This window comes from Leptonychotes weddellii, chromosome 4, assembly GCF_054177405.1.
Source record: "Leptonychotes weddellii isolate Sample4059 chromosome 4, ASM5417740v2, whole genome shotgun sequence".
Classification (NCBI taxonomy): domain Eukaryota; kingdom Metazoa; phylum Chordata; class Mammalia; order Carnivora; family Phocidae; genus Leptonychotes; species Leptonychotes weddellii.
The window spans coordinates 757,316-773,286 of NC_138372.1; the positions used below are offsets into that span (position 1 = coordinate 757,316).

General features: G+C 59.6%; 1 protein-coding gene across 1 annotated transcript in view; it reads right to left on the reverse strand.

Moving 5' to 3' along the window:
* Positions 1 to 1,661: 1,661 nt before the first annotated feature.
* CFAP74 (cilia and flagella associated protein 74) overlaps positions 1,662 to 15,971 on the reverse strand; it is a 68,477-nt gene continuing 54,167 nt past the window's right edge. Inside the window, exons 22-40 of the mRNA XM_081817311.1 lie at positions 15,550 to 15,671; positions 13,938 to 14,066; positions 13,762 to 13,849; positions 13,108 to 13,281; positions 12,313 to 12,446; positions 9,199 to 9,475; positions 7,892 to 7,990; positions 6,649 to 6,788; positions 5,862 to 5,996; positions 5,583 to 5,692; positions 5,392 to 5,447; positions 5,166 to 5,285; positions 4,782 to 4,937; positions 3,764 to 3,893; positions 3,425 to 3,579; positions 3,091 to 3,223; positions 2,725 to 2,855; positions 2,367 to 2,501; positions 1,662 to 2,169 (exon numbers count right to left, since the gene is read on the reverse strand). Coding sequence (XP_081673437.1) covers positions 2,068 to 2,169; positions 2,367 to 2,501; positions 2,725 to 2,855; positions 3,091 to 3,223; positions 3,425 to 3,579; positions 3,764 to 3,893; positions 4,782 to 4,937; positions 5,166 to 5,285; positions 5,392 to 5,447; positions 5,583 to 5,692; positions 5,862 to 5,996; positions 6,649 to 6,788; positions 7,892 to 7,990; positions 9,199 to 9,475; positions 12,313 to 12,446; positions 13,108 to 13,281; positions 13,762 to 13,849; positions 13,938 to 14,066; positions 15,550 to 15,671 — 2,526 coding nt within the window. The 3' untranslated portion in view covers positions 1,662 to 2,067. The remainder of the gene's footprint in view (positions 2,170 to 2,366; positions 2,502 to 2,724; positions 2,856 to 3,090; positions 3,224 to 3,424; positions 3,580 to 3,763; positions 3,894 to 4,781; positions 4,938 to 5,165; positions 5,286 to 5,391; positions 5,448 to 5,582; positions 5,693 to 5,861; positions 5,997 to 6,648; positions 6,789 to 7,891; positions 7,991 to 9,198; positions 9,476 to 12,312; positions 12,447 to 13,107; positions 13,282 to 13,761; positions 13,850 to 13,937; positions 14,067 to 15,549; positions 15,672 to 15,971) is intronic.

Sequence of the window (15,971 nt, forward strand, 5' to 3'; positions counted from 1 at the left end):
CCTCTTTCTTTCTCTTTTTTTAAAGATTTTATTTATTTGAGAGAGAGAGGGCAGGAGTAAGAGAGCACATGCGGGCGGGGGGGGGGGGGAAGAGGAGGGGCAGTGGGAGAGGGAGAAACAGACTCCCAGATGAGCAGGGAGCCCAACTTGGGACTTGATCCCAGGACCCTGGGATCATGACCTGAGCTGAAATCAGAGAATCGGTCACTTAACCGACTGAGCCACCCTAGGTGCCCTGACCTTTCTTAATTGCATTCAGGATATACTGTCCATGAGTCTCCCCCATTGGAAGCACCTCCTGGGCTTGGCTCTCCTGCCTGGATCTGCCAGGCACCTGCTTTTTGATCGCACTTGATCTTGGCCCAGACTTTGCCCTGAAGCTGTTCTGCACCTCCAGGCTGTGCCATGGCACCCTAGGGCCCCTCCTGCCCACCTTGCTCCAGCCAGGCTGGCTGAGCTTGGCTGCTGGCCATCCTTCCTCCTCCTCCCTCTTGCCCTTCACTGGATGGAAGGGAGGAGGATGGACAGAAGTCCAGCCAGTGCACAGGAGTTCAGGCAGGGCCTTGGCCAGTGAGTACCAGGGCCTGTTAGCAGGAGATTGAGGCCAGGGTTTAGAAGACTGGCCTGCCCCTCTTGCCCACCAGCCAGAAGAGGAGGCAGGGACCATGCCCTTCAGGGAGCACCTCCTCCTGGGGCCTGGGTTTGGCCTGGGCTGCTGGAGCCTGCCTTTTCCTCTCATCTGGTGAGAAAGTGGCTTGGGCTATGGCTGGTCAGCCCCAGGAGGGCACAGACAGAAGTCCTGCAGAACTCCACTGTAGAGTCACCGTCACTGGCCTCAGGTTAGGGATATGACAGGCTTCCAGCCGTGAAGGGCACCAAGGAACTGGGGTTAGGATAGGTGGTTCCAGGCTGGTGTCCTGAAGCCTGTGCCCAGGGAAGCCTCCAGATGCATCACACCCTCCATTCTTGCTAGGGAAAGTTGCATGTGCTCTCCTGTTGGCAGGCATGGGACTAGGGTTGGTGGGTTGGGTATGCTGTGTACAGAGGGGCCAGACTGGATGGGATCTGTGGGGACAGTGTCCAGCCAGCACTCTCCAGAAGGCAGGGGCTGGGGCAAGGGCACATTTTGAGCTCCAAGGAGTGTTGTATGGCCTGTGGGGGCTTCTACCTTGAAGGACCCGTTGGAGCCCAGAAGGCTGAGCCTGGACTCTGTCCAGAAAAATGGAAAACAAAACTCATGCTCTGGGCCTCACCCTGGACCCCAGCTAGACACTGAGGGAGGCCCTGAGCATGAGTCCCCCACATTTGTTCCCTCCTTCCTTGGGGTCATCAGGGATCCTGAAACTTCGGAGGGGCAGAGAATCCTAAAGGGTCCCCCTGGCTTTGGAGCCTCCTGTACCCTTCTTCATCTTTGCAGGGCCTCACTGGGTCTGGGCCTGTCTCAACTCCAGCCTGTATTCCCAGCACCCTGCCTTGCTAGCGGTTACCCCAATGATCCAGGCACCCACCCTCCAGAGAGGCAGAGTTCATTGTTTATGGACTGGTTTGTGTGTGTGGGTGTGGGGGGTTCAGAGGCAGCGTGCTGCCCCCCCGCCCCCCACCGCCAGGGCTCTGTGTCCATCTCTGATTTGGTGCGCATCCCACACTTCAGGACTGTATGAAGAAGGCCAGAAGGTTTATTGACAGACCTGTGGGGGCAGCTCTTCCCCCAACCAGGACTTCTAAAGGCTGGGCAGGTGGCTACTGGTGGGGCTGGGGGTTCTGAGGGGCTCAGAGTAAGAGTAGGTTGTGGGTAGGACTAGCCTTATTGCTGGTTCTGAGTGGGGCCAGGGAGGGGGTGCTCTTGGGCCTCTGGACTCACTGGGTCTGACGCAGCAGGAAGTGACCATGCCTGTGGGGCTGGGGTGCCCTGGGGCAACACAGGGGTCTGCACACCGGAGCCTGCCCAGCAGCAGATGCCCAGGTCCCAGGCCTGTGGGTGGTTTGGCCTGGTTTACAGACTAGGGGAGGGCTTCTAGGGTGAACAGGAAGGTTTGAGGGGGGCTCTGTGGAGAGACTCCTGTGGCCTCAGGGGCCGGTCACCACCTGGGCCACAAAGAGGACCTTGTAAGTCTCCTTCACGTCCCCCTTGAGCTGCAGCAGGGCTGACACCATGAGTGGGTGATCTGGCTGGAATGGGAGGGGGAGGAAGGAAGGAGACCCTCAGCCAACTGGCCCACAAGACACATGTGTTGTCTTCTGGCCCACTGCCTGCCTCACCTGCCCAGGGCCTACCCAGCAGCCCCCTCCCTGGGTGGGGCAGGGGTGTCATCCCGCCAAGCCTTTGGCTTTTGCAGGGCTTCCTGGCCAGAGTCTGTGGCACCTACATCAAAATCGGCAGGTGGCATCCAGGAGATGCTGATGGTCTTGGTCTGGCCACGCTCCACAGAGCCCCTGGAGGGCTCGATGGTGAAGCCCTTGTGCTGCAGAGACATGCCGCTGTCCAGGCTGAACTCGACAGTCTGCGGGACACTGGAGCTGCAGATAGGGCTGGCGGGCCAGGCACAGCTCCCAGGAGGCAGTGGGACTGGGGTCGAGGGGGGCTGACTCCACCTGCCCTCTCAGCCCTGACCAGCAGGCTGCCCACCCCATATCAATCAAGGGGCAAGGCTGGGAGGGGCCCAGGCTGTCCAGGCAGGGGTTGCTGCAGAGGGGCTGGGTGGGCCTGCGCAGTGCTGTGGTCACCTTCTTTGGGGACAGCTGGGTGGTCCGGATGCAGCCCACCTGCAGCTCTCGGGTGGCAGGTGGGGCTGGCGTGTCTGTGTCTAACTGGATATAGTCCAGGGTCACCAGGATGGGCTTTAGCTCCTCTGCTTCTGAAGAGAGAGGACCTGGCTGGGGCCAATGGGGTGGGGTGGGGCTGCCACCCAGAGAGTGAGGGAGCTGCCTAGGGTCAGCTGGTCCTCAGGAAATCTCTCTTTAGCATGACCCCACCCTTTGGGCCAGGAATGACCACCCTACCCTTCCGGCTTCCTAGGGCTAAGGGTGCAGGTGGGCAGTAGGAGGGGTCCTCTTACTGCACCGAGCCCCTCCCCCCCCCCCAGGGCTCACCCTCTCTGCGCTCAGGGTCGTAGGTGGGGATCACAGTCAGGGACTCCACAGGCACGTCCAGGGGGTCTCCGCCCTCCACGAACATCATGTGCTCGCGGGCTGCGCCCTTCAGAAGGATCTGGTGGGAGAGTTTCTGGGGACAAGGAGCATACAGCATTGTCCTGCGACCCGTGACCGGGGCTCCGGGAGGGTGTGGGCCCATGGGACCTGGGACAGTGGCCTGTCCACCTGAGTACACCCCTGGTGTGGAGCCCCCAGTAGGGCAGGCGGGGAAGGCCCGGAGGGCCCCGGACACAAGGGAAGAGGGGTCGAGGCTGGGCTGGTGGGGCCACACCTTCTCGAAGAGCATGACCTGCAGCCTGTCGGAAAAGTACAGACTCTCGTGGTCTGGGCTGAAGGTCACGGTGAAGTCCTGCGCCTTGCCTGGGTTCATGATGCCCTTGACCGGGATCACGCTGAACACGCTCTGGCCGCTGTTGTTCTGAGTGCCTGTGGGCCAGGCGGCGTCCCTGCTCAGCCAGAGCCCCTGGCCCGCCCCCCACCAATCTGCTGCCGGCACCCCTGCCCCAGGCCCCACCCCTGCCCGCCGCCCGCGGCTCAGCTCCCACCTCCCTCGGCCTTGCCCCGACGGCCGTCCCCAGCAGTGGTCCCTTGCCTCCGTGGGCCAGCTCACCCACTACTTCAGTCCTCCGGGCCCGAGAGGCCAGGAACTGTGGCAGCCGCTGCTGGTCTTCGCTCCTGGAGCGGGAGAGGCTGTCCAGCTGCAGGGAGAACTGGATGGGCAGCGTGGAGCAGTTCTGCAGCTGTGAGGATAGGCGACCCTCAGCAGGCTACCATCCTGCTGCCCACGTGCAGGCTGCTGCAAAGGGGGTCTCAGCTCGCTCTCCCCCCAGGGGAGTCACACCTCGCTGGGTGTCCAGTCGCTCTCCTGTCCAATCATTTTCACCTTGCGCTCACTGCACTTTATTGAGCTATTGGTTCATCTCGTCCAGCCTCACGCTACCCCCCTTTCCAGGCTGGTGTACCTAGCCGAATCCACTGTGCCTCAAGGTGGGGCAGCTCTGCGGTGCCCTCTGTCCTCCAGAGCTCCCTCCGTTGTCAGGCTCAGGCTAGCCTTCAGCTGAACCAGCATACTTGCCCCAGTCTCTCCCCTGCCCTCACCCCCTTCTCCTGAGAGTGCCCCCTCCTCAGTGAGACACTTCAGGGAATCCCTGTTCTGAGCTCAGTGCCAGGTCCCGACCTAAGCCAGTGGACGAAGCAGGTGTCCTGTTGGTTGCTTGATCCCAAGGCTGGTGAGTCCCTTAGACATCGGAGAAGCATGGGGAGCTAGGCCTGCCCTCCGGCAGGTGGTGAGAGGCCACAGGGCAGTGTGACCTTGCCAGACACATCTGTAACCACGCCCCACCCCCCACAGCAGTGCCTGAGCTGAGCTCCTCCTCATCCCAGATGGGATGGCTCCTGCAAAGGCCCTGAACAGGAAGACAGGGAGCACTGAGGCAGAGCAGGTGAGGAGTGGAGGGAGGGGTGCTGGACAGGGTAGTGGAGGTGGAAGCTGCTGGAGGGTGGGGTGGCTCAGGTGGGGGTGGCCTGCACCTCCCCTGGCTCGCCTACCAAGGCCTGGATCCCTCCCCGGGTGGAGCCCCCTCCCAGGAGACCAGGGTAGGCACCAGGCCCCCTGTGATGTGCTTCACCTTGAAGCTTGAGGACACAGACTCTCTGGCAATCACATAACCCATGTCCAGAGTGTCCCCTTCAATGGAGCACGTGATCATGGGTGCCACGCCGGTGCCCAGGAGGGTCAGGGAGAGTTTGCCTCTCTTGGTGATGATGTCCAGTGTCTCTTGGGCCTACGGACAGAGACCACGTCCATTAGCATGGGGCAGACGTCTGCCAGAGGCACGTGCTGGAGCTCTGCTGGGAGCAAGTGGGTCGGGGCAGGCTGGAGCCGACACTGCTCTGAGCTCTGTGGCCGCCTCCTGCTTGCCTGCCAGAGGTGAGGGCCTAGGGGGACCGGCCGCCCCCGGGGGCCCGAGCACATGGGCTGCAGCGTGGCGTAAAGTGGGCCTGGGACTCACCAGGATGCTCTCATGGGGAGAGAAGGACAGTGTCAGGACGTGGGTCTCGCCAGCAAGCAGCTTGCTGATGGGGTTCAGCAGGACGAAGGGGCCATTGGGGTTTAGCATGGAGAACTCCACCTGAGGGCCCAGTGTCAAGGAGAGGTGGCCAGGGCAGGACTGCAGCCCCCCACCAGCTCCTGTCCCGTCCATGTGGGCTGCCTGGGCTGGGTGCAGACAAGGATACACCTAGATCCTCCAGGGAGATGTTCTGGATGGAGACCTTTTTTATGCCGCGGTGTCCTGAAATGGGAAGGTGGAATCAGGCTGTAGCCCTAGGCCCAGGAGTGGCGTGTGGGAACCCAGGTGGTGACTGTAGGGGGGCTCAGCCTCTGGGGTGGGGGTGTGCATGGGGGGCTGGGCCCAGTCAAGGCTCACCTACAGCGATGTCACCGAAGTTGGAGATGGTTTTGCCTCTGCTGGAGGTCACCACGATAGATGGTGCTACTGCCGGACACCACAGCTCCAGGTACAGGGTATTGTGAGGACTGGGGGGGGAGGGGGGCTGATGGTGCTATGCCCCACCTCCCCGCCCTTGTCCTGCCCACTCCAGCCACTGTGCCCCTCCCTCCGGGGCCCCAGATCTGGGTCGGTAGCGCAGGAGGGACGATGCGCGACTTGATCCCGGGCTTCCTCCCTCCCGCCAGAGCACCGCACCTGAAGCTCAGGGGTTCTGTCCCCTTCCTGTCTTTGGGGTCACCACTGGCAACGACACAGGGCACCACAAACTTGTCAAACTTCCCCTGGAAAGACCTGGCCAGGGTGGCCTGGGCAGCCTGGTACTCGTCGGAACTGGAACGATGCAGCAGCATGCACTCACACTCCTGTGCCCATTCTGCGCGTGCCCCAGCAGATGGGAGGCCTGGCCATGCTCCCCCGGGGCAGTGGGGGGGGGGCACAAGGCCACACCTGCTCCCCAGGGCCCTGGACCAGAGTGGGAAGGGGCCCCAGGCTGTGGCTGTCCTACCCTTTCCTGGTTCCTGTGGGACCTCCTCCTACCCCAGGGTCCTGGTCAGGCACCTAACAAGAGGGCTGTGTTCCTGGGGCCTCGGGCAAGGGTCTAGGATGGGCAAGTGACACAAGCCCCTCAGAGCTCTCCTGGCCTCCTTTTGTACCTGGGGAGGCTGGGGTTGCTGAGCTGGGAATACGGGAGTCAGGGGCAGCAGGGTCTCCCCAGCCCATGGTGTGAGGCTGTGCATAGGGACACGAGGCCCATGGGAATGGGGTGGGCAGATGCCCAGGAACGTCAGAGCTGAAGAGCCCTCAAGGCAGCGCCTGGATTCAACTGTGCCTGAAGCCAGCCCAGCCCTGGACTTCCAGTCACATGGCTCAAAACAGCTCTGTCCCAGGCAGCCTGTGGGGGAAAGTCTCCGTGGGGGTCAGGACAGGGTCTCGTCATATGGGCGCAGAGGGAGGTGGCAGGGTGGTCTTCTCTTGGGCCTACCTGAACTTGAAGTCCTGCTCACACAGCTCTGCCGTCGGGGTGGTCGAGGTCTGGAGCAGTCGGTCTTGGTTCTGCAGCCGCAGCGTGGAGAAGGACTGTTTCCTTAGGTCCTTCCTCTGGGTGGCTGTGTCCTTGCGGAGCTGGGGTGCGAGAGGCCAGCTCTGCTCAGCCCCGTGGGCACCGTGGCCGCCCCTCGCCAGCTGCTGTCCGCCAGCGCAGGCCTGGGCAGACTGCCCCGTGCAGGGGCCCCAGGGGCGTGGGCTTGGAGCAGACGGGGACCTAGGCAGCAAGCGGCTTCCTCCGGAAGACCGACCGAAGGTGCAACAGGCAGCTGAGTGTTCAGAGACCCCCATGGGCCTGTGCACCGACCCCAGTGTTTGCCTTCAGCAGTGGGGAAACAGGCAACAGAGGGGGGGATTCGCCCAGGACCAGGGTCCTCCTTCCTGGTGCCTCCCCCAACACCTCACTGTAGGAGGACAAGTGCTTCCCCGTGTGGGCCAGACGCTGGAAAAGTGTGCTTCGCGTCCCTCTGTGTCCCCAGCACTCTAGGCCGTGGGACTGCACAGCTCTGTGTGTGGGACTCCCTCTCCCCGCAGGAGCCCACGGGCTGCCGCCTCTGCGGCTGGCAGGGGCAGCGGGCCTGACGCTTGCTGGGCTTTATCCCTGGACTGACACTTCCCTTCTTTTTAAGAAATATTTTTGTTTTATTTATTTACTTATTTATTAAGATTTTATTTATTTGAGATAAAGCACACAAGAGAGAATGGGGGCGTTCAGAGGGAGAGGGAGAAGCAGACCCCCCCTGAGCAAGGAGCCCGATGCGGGACTTGATCCCAGGACCCGGGATCAGGGCCTGAGCTGAAGGCAGACGCTTAACCATCTGAGCCACCCAGGCGCCCCTCCCTTCTTTCAAGTTTACATTTGTGAGGCTGTTTTCACGGCTTTACGGTTGTAAGAAGCCACACTTGCCGAGGGTCATGGGCCCCTTTGCCATTTTATCTGCTCTCCTTCCGTTAAAGCTCCACCTGCTTCTCAGGGAACGCCCCCCGGGGACCTAGGCTGCCTGGTGATGCTGCCTGGAGGAGGAGACGCTCTGAAAGCTGACACCCATCATGCTCCACAAAGTCCACCCGGCACTCCCGAAGGCACTCGGCCTGGCCCCCTGGAGCCTGGGGGGGTGTGCAGGAAGCCACAGCCCCTGCTCTGTGTCCCCATGCCCCTCCTCTTGGGAGTCTCCATGCACCAATTTTACCTCCACTGGTTTGGTCAGGGCCTGGGAGGCTTCCTGGTGGATCAGCTTGCTGGGCAGCACGGGCTGGAACCCCACCTGGATCAGGCATCTCTGCAAGGAGAGCCACCCAGAGGGCAGAGCTGGCCCCTGCTGGCGCCTTGTCCTCCTCAGCACCCACTGAGGTCCCCCCGTCCACCCTCCCCTGCATGTCCCCAGGTCATGCTGACACTCCTGGCAGGACACCTCCTTCACTTCGTGAAGGCTCCTTCCAGGGCGATGCTCCCTGACCACTGCCCCTGGGGGCTAGGTAGGTCACCGTGCACGATTATCAAGTCCACTCTTACCATGTAGGGCAGGGGTCCTGTGACGGAGATCCTGATGAACCAGGACCCGCCCACAGCTCACATTAGGCATGCCATGCGTGAGAAAGGAAACTTTGCATTCAGCTATCAAGATTTGGGGGTGAATTCTTCACCCCAACTTGTCCCTGAGACTGGCACAGCCTACAGGGAGGTCCTGGGCCCCACCGAGGGCTCACTCCCAAGTGTCCCCAGTGCTCAGGACAGCAGAGGTGCCCATATGATGGTGGGGGCAGAGCAGATGGCATGGGGGGAATAAAGGAAAAAGGGAGGGAGAAGGAGGGAGCAGGGAGAGGGAGAGAACGCAGAAGCCAACCACAATACCCCCTTTGGGGATGGGTACTTACACAGTATTTGCTAAGTTTAATAAAATGCATTTTAAATGATCACACAAATTGAAATGCTGCCAGGGCCCAGGTGTGCCCAGCCCCTCATGTGCCCCTCCTCACTTTGTCCTGGCAGGAGCCGCCCTAGCTTTTGAAGGGAAAGATCTAAGCTCCAGGAGGCTGGGATGGCCCTGACCCAGGCTGAGAGGAAGCCCTGCCCCCAGGCCCGGTTCTTTCTGCTCAATCAGGCAGAGTAGGGGCAGGGAACCCTTGCTTAGCTGAGTGGACTCACACCCTGCACTTTGGTGACCAGGCCCTCTGTGCCCATCGCTGTGAGATCCAGGGCTCTGCACGTCCTCCCTCAGTCCACACTGCCAGAGCTCCCAGGCAGGTGCTTGTGGGGTCAGCCACCCGTGGGTGCCCCTGCCTCTGGGGCTTGGGCTGGGCTGGGCCTCTTCACCCCGCCCAAGCTCATGGGCCATGGGGACCTCCTTGGCCCTGCTTGGGTCTGACGAGGGGCAGAGCTCACCCCCACCTCTGCTGTCCAGGCTGCATCGCTGTGGCCAAGGGTGGACAGAGCCAGGCACCCCCAGGGGAGCTCCACCCCCCCGCCTACCTCGGGGCCCACACTTGCCTTTCCTGGCAGCACGGTCCCCACCGAGGGTGAGATGGTGATGGGTGAGTCCGGGGGCAGCAGGAACTCAAAGGATGTGGGCCCCACGGGAGAGGCGTCCTCCGAGCCGATGCGGGGCATGGAGTGGGTCAGTGGGTTCATGCTCACGTGAGAGTTGATGACGTACAGGGTGGCCACGGACATGTCATACAGGGAGGTGGCTGCAAACTTGACCTGGTAGTGGGACAGCTCCAGGGGCGGGTGGACGCCCACAGCCCGGCACGCCAGCTTGAAACACCTGGAAGGGCCGGTGTGGGCGGCTCAGCGGGGGCACGGCCCGCAGGGTCCCCCTGCGCTGTGGAAGGTGGCCCCTGAGGGAGACGGTGGCCTGCGTGGGCACAGCACCTGGGACCACGATAGCAGTTGTCACAGATTTTGCTCACTACTTCGTTAGTGAATTTTACTGTCTTTTGAAGATACTGCAGACTCCTGCACGCATTTAAAGTGGATAGCTAAAAATTTCATCCTAAGTTGCTGAGGAGGTAATTTCTGGCTTATTTTGTTAAATATTCATCGACATTTAAAAATAAAACCGATAAATTGCTCTTTAAATATGAGAGCAGGAATCTATAAACCCTAGTTAGTTAATTTCTGCCATTATCCTTTAAAGAAAATGAAGAGATGTGGGAGGGTGGGCTTTCCCTCCCGGAACCATGGCTCCGTCTGTCCGCGTCCCGGTGGAGGGCCCCCCGCGCTGCTGAGCCTCAGAGCCTCCTCGACTGGTGCATCTTGGCACCTGGCCAGGTGGTGCCAGTTCCTGTGACCCCTGCTGAGGCCCTACGGCTCTTCAGAGCTGGGACAAAGTAGTCAAGGTGCTCCAGCTGGCAGCTTTCAGCAGCTCACAGGAAAGGAAGCTCTGCCCATGGGTTTGGTGGCCACGGAGGTGTGGGCGTGGCTTTCCATCAGTGAGGCCACAGGCAAGTGTGGCACCATGGGCTACGACGTTTGAAGATTAATCTTTAACTTTGGCTTATGTTTAGTGTGTTATTTGAGTGTTTTTGGACCATGTGCGATCAGCCTGGTATTTGAATTAAGATAATGTATCAAAAAAAAAAAAGAACAGATATTTGGTATTTTAACCACTGGAATATTTCCATTCCACATCTTCTTCGGACCCAGATTTCTACTGTGCTCTCTGTGTCGAATTTCATCCTAATTACATACATTTTAACGCTCTGATGTTGATTGGCTATGGTAACCCAGCTGTGATGTTGCTCATACATTGAAGTACTGAAATACATATTTTTATGTCTTGTGACCACAGGCTCTAAATGTGGAACAAAAATCCTTCTGTGTGGCGATATCATTGAGGTTATTGTTAGTATGCGATTAATTGAAAAACCATAAATGTATGAAATGGGATAATCATGACGTACAGAAAATGAGATTTCACTGCACGTGTTTCGGGATGGTGGACGGAGCTGCTGTTCCCCAGCTGGTTCCAGCATCAGGAGGGGTGAGACCGGGGATGGGGGCGCTGCCTGGCTCCCCTGCAGGGCCCTGGGGACAGGCGTGGAGGGAGCTTTGCTCCCCAGCATCACTCAACCCTATGAGCCTCTCCTTCTGCAATCACACCACAGCACCACATGTCTTCCCGCGTTACTTTGGATAGTCCCCCTCTGGCAACTCATTTAGGCCCTCCTTCATTTTGTTGCAAAGAAAGAACCAGAAACCCCCTACCTGTCAGGGGCGGCATCACCAAGGCTCAACTGAGACTTGCCAGATGCTGTGGTTCTTATGACTGGGAGACAGTGGGCTTTACCCAAGAGCCTGATGGGGAACGTGGCAGGGGGGTAGTCAGGGCCCTTGATTTTCCTTGTGGGTTCTAACTCTGCACTTCACTCCCTAAGCTCTTACCACCCATGGAGTTATTCCTGCTCACTCACAAGCCTGTCAGATCCCAGGCGACCAATGGTCCTGCCCATGGCCACATGCCTGGGGCCAGAAGGGGGTTTGGCCCGTGGACCCCGGGCAGCCCAACACCACCCAGGGCTGCCCAGGTCCCCAGACAGGGCCAAACAGCAACTCAGGCCAGAATGCAGGTGGGAACAGGAGAAGAAAGGAAGGGAAACAGGAGGGCAGGAGGGGGTCAGTGGGGCTCAGTGCCCAGCTGGACACCTGCACAGGATGCTCCAGAACATTCCTCACTAGGGCTGATAATCTCAGGCAGCAACAAGAACAGGCCCTTATCCCGGACCACCCCCTCTGCACCCTGTTTGATTTCTCTCTTTCTACCACCTCCTCCATCCCATCTGTCAGGGTGGAAATGGGAAGCTCAGGGAGGTCCAGGGACTATCCCCATCACACAGTGCATTAGAGCAAGGGGGGCTCATGCCCAGGTCCTCTTGGGTACAGAGGGACACTCTGCATACCACACACAGACACATGCTCACACATGCATGTTCACACGTGCACAGACATGCACACCACACAGTCCACACGCACGCTCACATGCACACACATCCACACATGCATGCTCACACACATTCAAGCACACCACATGCACGCTCACATGCATGTTTACACACACACACCACACATGTCCACATGTGCACGCTCACAGGCACACCCACACCCACAGTGCATGCTCACACACATTCAGGCACACCCCTCATGCTCATATGCACACATGTCCACACATGTGCATGTTCACATGCACATACCACACGTGTCCATACGTGCACGCTCACATGCACACACACGTCCACAGTGCATGCTCACACACATTCGGGCACACCCCTCAAGCTCACACGCACACACATCTACACACACGGTCACACGTGCATGCTCACACACACATCCACACATGCACGCTCACATGCATGCACACACTTATACTGCTCCCATGCTCATACTATCATACACATGTACACACACACAGGGGCGAGCAGGCCCAGCAAGCAGGGTCCCGGATCCCAGGAGCCTGTACCTGGGTCTGAGGTCCTGGCAGTCAGTCGTGTCTCGGCCCAGCCCCATGGTCTACCCAGCTGGCAGTGCTTGAGGATGGGGGAGGGGCTGCCACCCCTGAGCCAGTGGTAGCCGGCCCTCCACGCGCCCCTTGTCTGCCAGGCTTACCGGTTGATCTCGGACTTGCAGACGAGCTCGAAGTTGTACTCCTTAGCCTTGGTGGGTTGGAAGATCACGTCAAGATGCAGCGTTTCTAGTGGCAGGATTGTCCCAAACCCGTCATTGGGCTGAATGTCCACAAACTGGCAAATGGAAAACCATTGATGCCAAAGTGAAAACACAGTGGCGTTTGTGTATGAGCGAGTGTATGTGAGTATCTGGCTGTGCGTGTGTTTGTATGTATGTGAGTGTCAGCATTTTTGTGAGAATGTCTGTCTGTCTGTGATCACATGTGCATATGTGAGTTGTCTATATGTATGTATGTGATGTGTCTCTGTGTCTGCATGCATGGAGCACACACATGTCTGTGTGCATTATGTCAGTGTGTTTACACACGTGTCTGCATATATATAAGTGGATGGCAGGGTCGGCAGCAGAGCGGCCCAGAGAGAGTTGAGGGCAGCCTGGTCTGAGCCTCATCTTGGCTGCCCTGCAGGGCCAGGTAGGCAAGAGTTCTGGAAGGAGGGGAGGGAGAGGAGTCTGGAGTCCTGCCGAGGTGTGGGCCAAAGAGGGAGAGACAGGCTGCGACAGAGAGCCTCGAGGCAAGGCGGGGATGTGGGCAGTGGGGATGAGGAGGGGGACAGGGAGGGAGAGACCCAGGCGGAGGGGCCTGGAGGTGGGTGTGGGGTCCGGAGAGGCCCGCTGGTGCCGGGCATCTGGACCCTGGGGCGGCACCACCCTGGCCCACGCCCCAGCTTCCCGACCCTGTCCCCACCCCATGCCCCTCCCCACTGAGCCAGGCACCTTGGGGAGCCCGACGAACCCAAACCCCTGGGGCAGGAGGCAGTGGTTGTAGAGGCTGATTTGTGTCCTGACAGCCTCGTAGACGGTGCAGTAGCCAAAGTCCACGGCTGAGGGGCGGAGCTCCAGGTCCGAGGTGGTGACCACAGCATGCACGGTAAACCCCACCGGCTTGAGCTGAAGTGCACAGGGCGAGCGCCTCCTGGTTACTTGCAGTCTGTTTCTGCAAATGTCTCCACGCACAAGAAAGGCAGAAGCATTGCTTCGACCTTGTGGCCAGACACAGGACTCTCTTTGAAAAGGCCACTTCCCTGTAGTTCCTGACTTGGGAGAACAGGAAAGCAGGTGCGAGAAAAGAGGGGAGGAGCCTCGGGTGGACGTGGTGTGGGGGGTGCGTGAGTGCACATGCGCGTGCACACACATGCACACACTGTGAGTGTGCATGTGGGCACGTGTGGGTTCCGGTGCTGGGGGGACACCCTGCCGGCCCTGCACAGCCCCCAGAGGTCTCTTCCCGATCCACAGACACCCTGTCTCATCGCACTGTGCAGGGGCTGCTGGGGTGGGAGACAGATCTGCTGGTTAGGCCATGGGAACCCGCCAGGGCCCTGCCTCCCCACGAGTGCCCAGCATTCCCGGGGAGAGTCCCACGCAGACCTGGTCAGCCACCCAGATAGTCATTGGGGCCTCTAGGACTCTGCTTTCCTTGTCGAAATACTTCCCTGCATCTTCTGGGAGGGAGTGTCTGAAAGAGAGGATGCACTCAGCGTGGAGGAGGACCCTAAAACTGACCTGCGAGTGGGGCTACACAGCGTGCTCCCCAGGGCGCTCACCGTGGCAGGAACTTGAGCTGCACAGCGTAGGAGGACTGGGCCTGGATGTAGCCTGTCTCTGGCAGGAGCTCCATGTGCTCCCTCAGCTCCTTGCACACTTCGAACTTCAGACGCAGGGCTGCTTTCGACCTGTAGGACACCCAGGGACACCAGACAGCGACGCTGTGCGTCTGCGCCCATGGGACTGACAACCCAGGCCCCACGGGTGCGCCGCGTGTTCGGGGAGCGTTCACAGCCCGGCTTGCTAAAGGGTGGCTTTCCTGAGGAGGAGTTCCTACAAACAGAAACCCTGCCATGGAAATACGGCCCCGGTCAATTCTCAGAAACCTGAGTGTTTTCTGGGAAGACTTTTGTGGGGCTAGGCACCGCCCAGTGGGAGGACCTGGAGGGGTGTGGGCACAGGGGTGGGACCCCTGCCTGCCTGGGGCTCTGCCCTACTCCTGCCCAGGCCAAGGTTGGCCCCAACAGGCCTGGGGCCGCTTCCCTTGGTTTTGTCCCCTCCTCCAACTCTGGGGCAGCGGGAGGAGGCAGCGTGGGCCCCCCACCAACCACGTGGGGTGCCTGCTTCTAGTTAGTGCCTCGGGCTCCCAGGCCCCCATTTGGGCTCACCTGGAACCTTTCCTTTTTCTACCACAAAGGTCCCCCACTCTCCTGCCTGCCTTTCAGTCTCCACCAAACCAAGTGTCCTGGCCGACTGTCACAAACACACGCCCTGAGTTTACCCCACAGGCCGACTGCTGCCCCCCACCCTTGGCCCTCCCCCAGAAAGTGGCTGCCCCAGGCACCCTGGGATAAACTGGCAGAGGCCGGCTAGCCCTAGTTTCCCAAACAAATCCATGGGAGCCCCTCCTGTGTCCCCTGACGTTTGTGGTCCTGGAGCTGAGACAGGCAAGTTCCCCACGGACGCAGGGTCACGGGGGAAGTCTGCGGGACTCCACACCTACCAGCTGGTTCTGTGCTGGAGGTGGCCTGTGAAACCCGGGGGCCTGGCATCAGCAGGTGCTGGGACCAGGCCTGTTTGGGGAACGAGAGCCCCCTGAGCGTTAACCGCGGCATTTGCCTACTTTTCTCCACCTAAGTTGTAGTTCAGTAAAAAGCTTTTAGATATTACTGCTCTGGTATCTGGAAGCCTTTGCAAAACCCTCTAGAGAGGAACTCGCTTCTTTCCTCCGGGCTCCATCCACTTTTCCTCTCATAGCTGTGCTCGGGCTCTCCTGTCTGTGTCCACGAGGTGCCGAGGACCTGGGCGCGGAGGGGGTAGCATCCCCTTGTTGCTGGAGCTGCTCACCACAGACCCAGGGGTTGGAACAACACAGACTTATCCTCCTAGAGTTCTGGAGGTCAGAACCAGACACGGGTCCCACTGGCTAAGGCCCAGCTGTGGGCGGGGCTGCTTCCTTCTGAGGCTCCAGGGAGAATCCCTTTCCTGGCCCTTCCCCGGGTCTAGGGGCACCGCATCCCTGGCCGTGGTCCTGCCTCTGTCTTCCCATCTGATTCCCTCTGTGCCCGACTCTGGCCCTGCCACGCCTCCCGTGACGATGACCATGAGGCCGACCCCCGTGGGAGGTCCTCGGCTGACTTGCACACGTGGGTCCCCTGGGTCCAGGCTCACCGTGTGTGCACGAGGACGGACTCCTGGTACAGCCGGTCATACATACACGTCTTCAGATCTATGCTGGGCTTTGGCACCCAGACGGGCACATCGAGAGCAACACCCAGGACTCTGAAATACAACTGAGTTTGAAGGTGCAAAGTCAGCGACATGCACGGTCGGCAAAGCAGGGGATGCTGGTCAGTGCTAACGCGGCCCAGCCCCGGGGGTCCTGTAACTCTGAACAAGCATCCGAAGGTTAATCGTTAAACCAGCCACGTTTTGGAGTTCTGTGGCAGTTCTCACGTCATATAATTTAAACAATCCTTTTTATTATCAAAATGTTTGAATATAAAAAGGTAGATTAGTATAATGGATTGTCATGTACCCATCCCACAGCTTCATGATGATCAACATTTTTAGCTGTTTAAAAAAACCCTTTC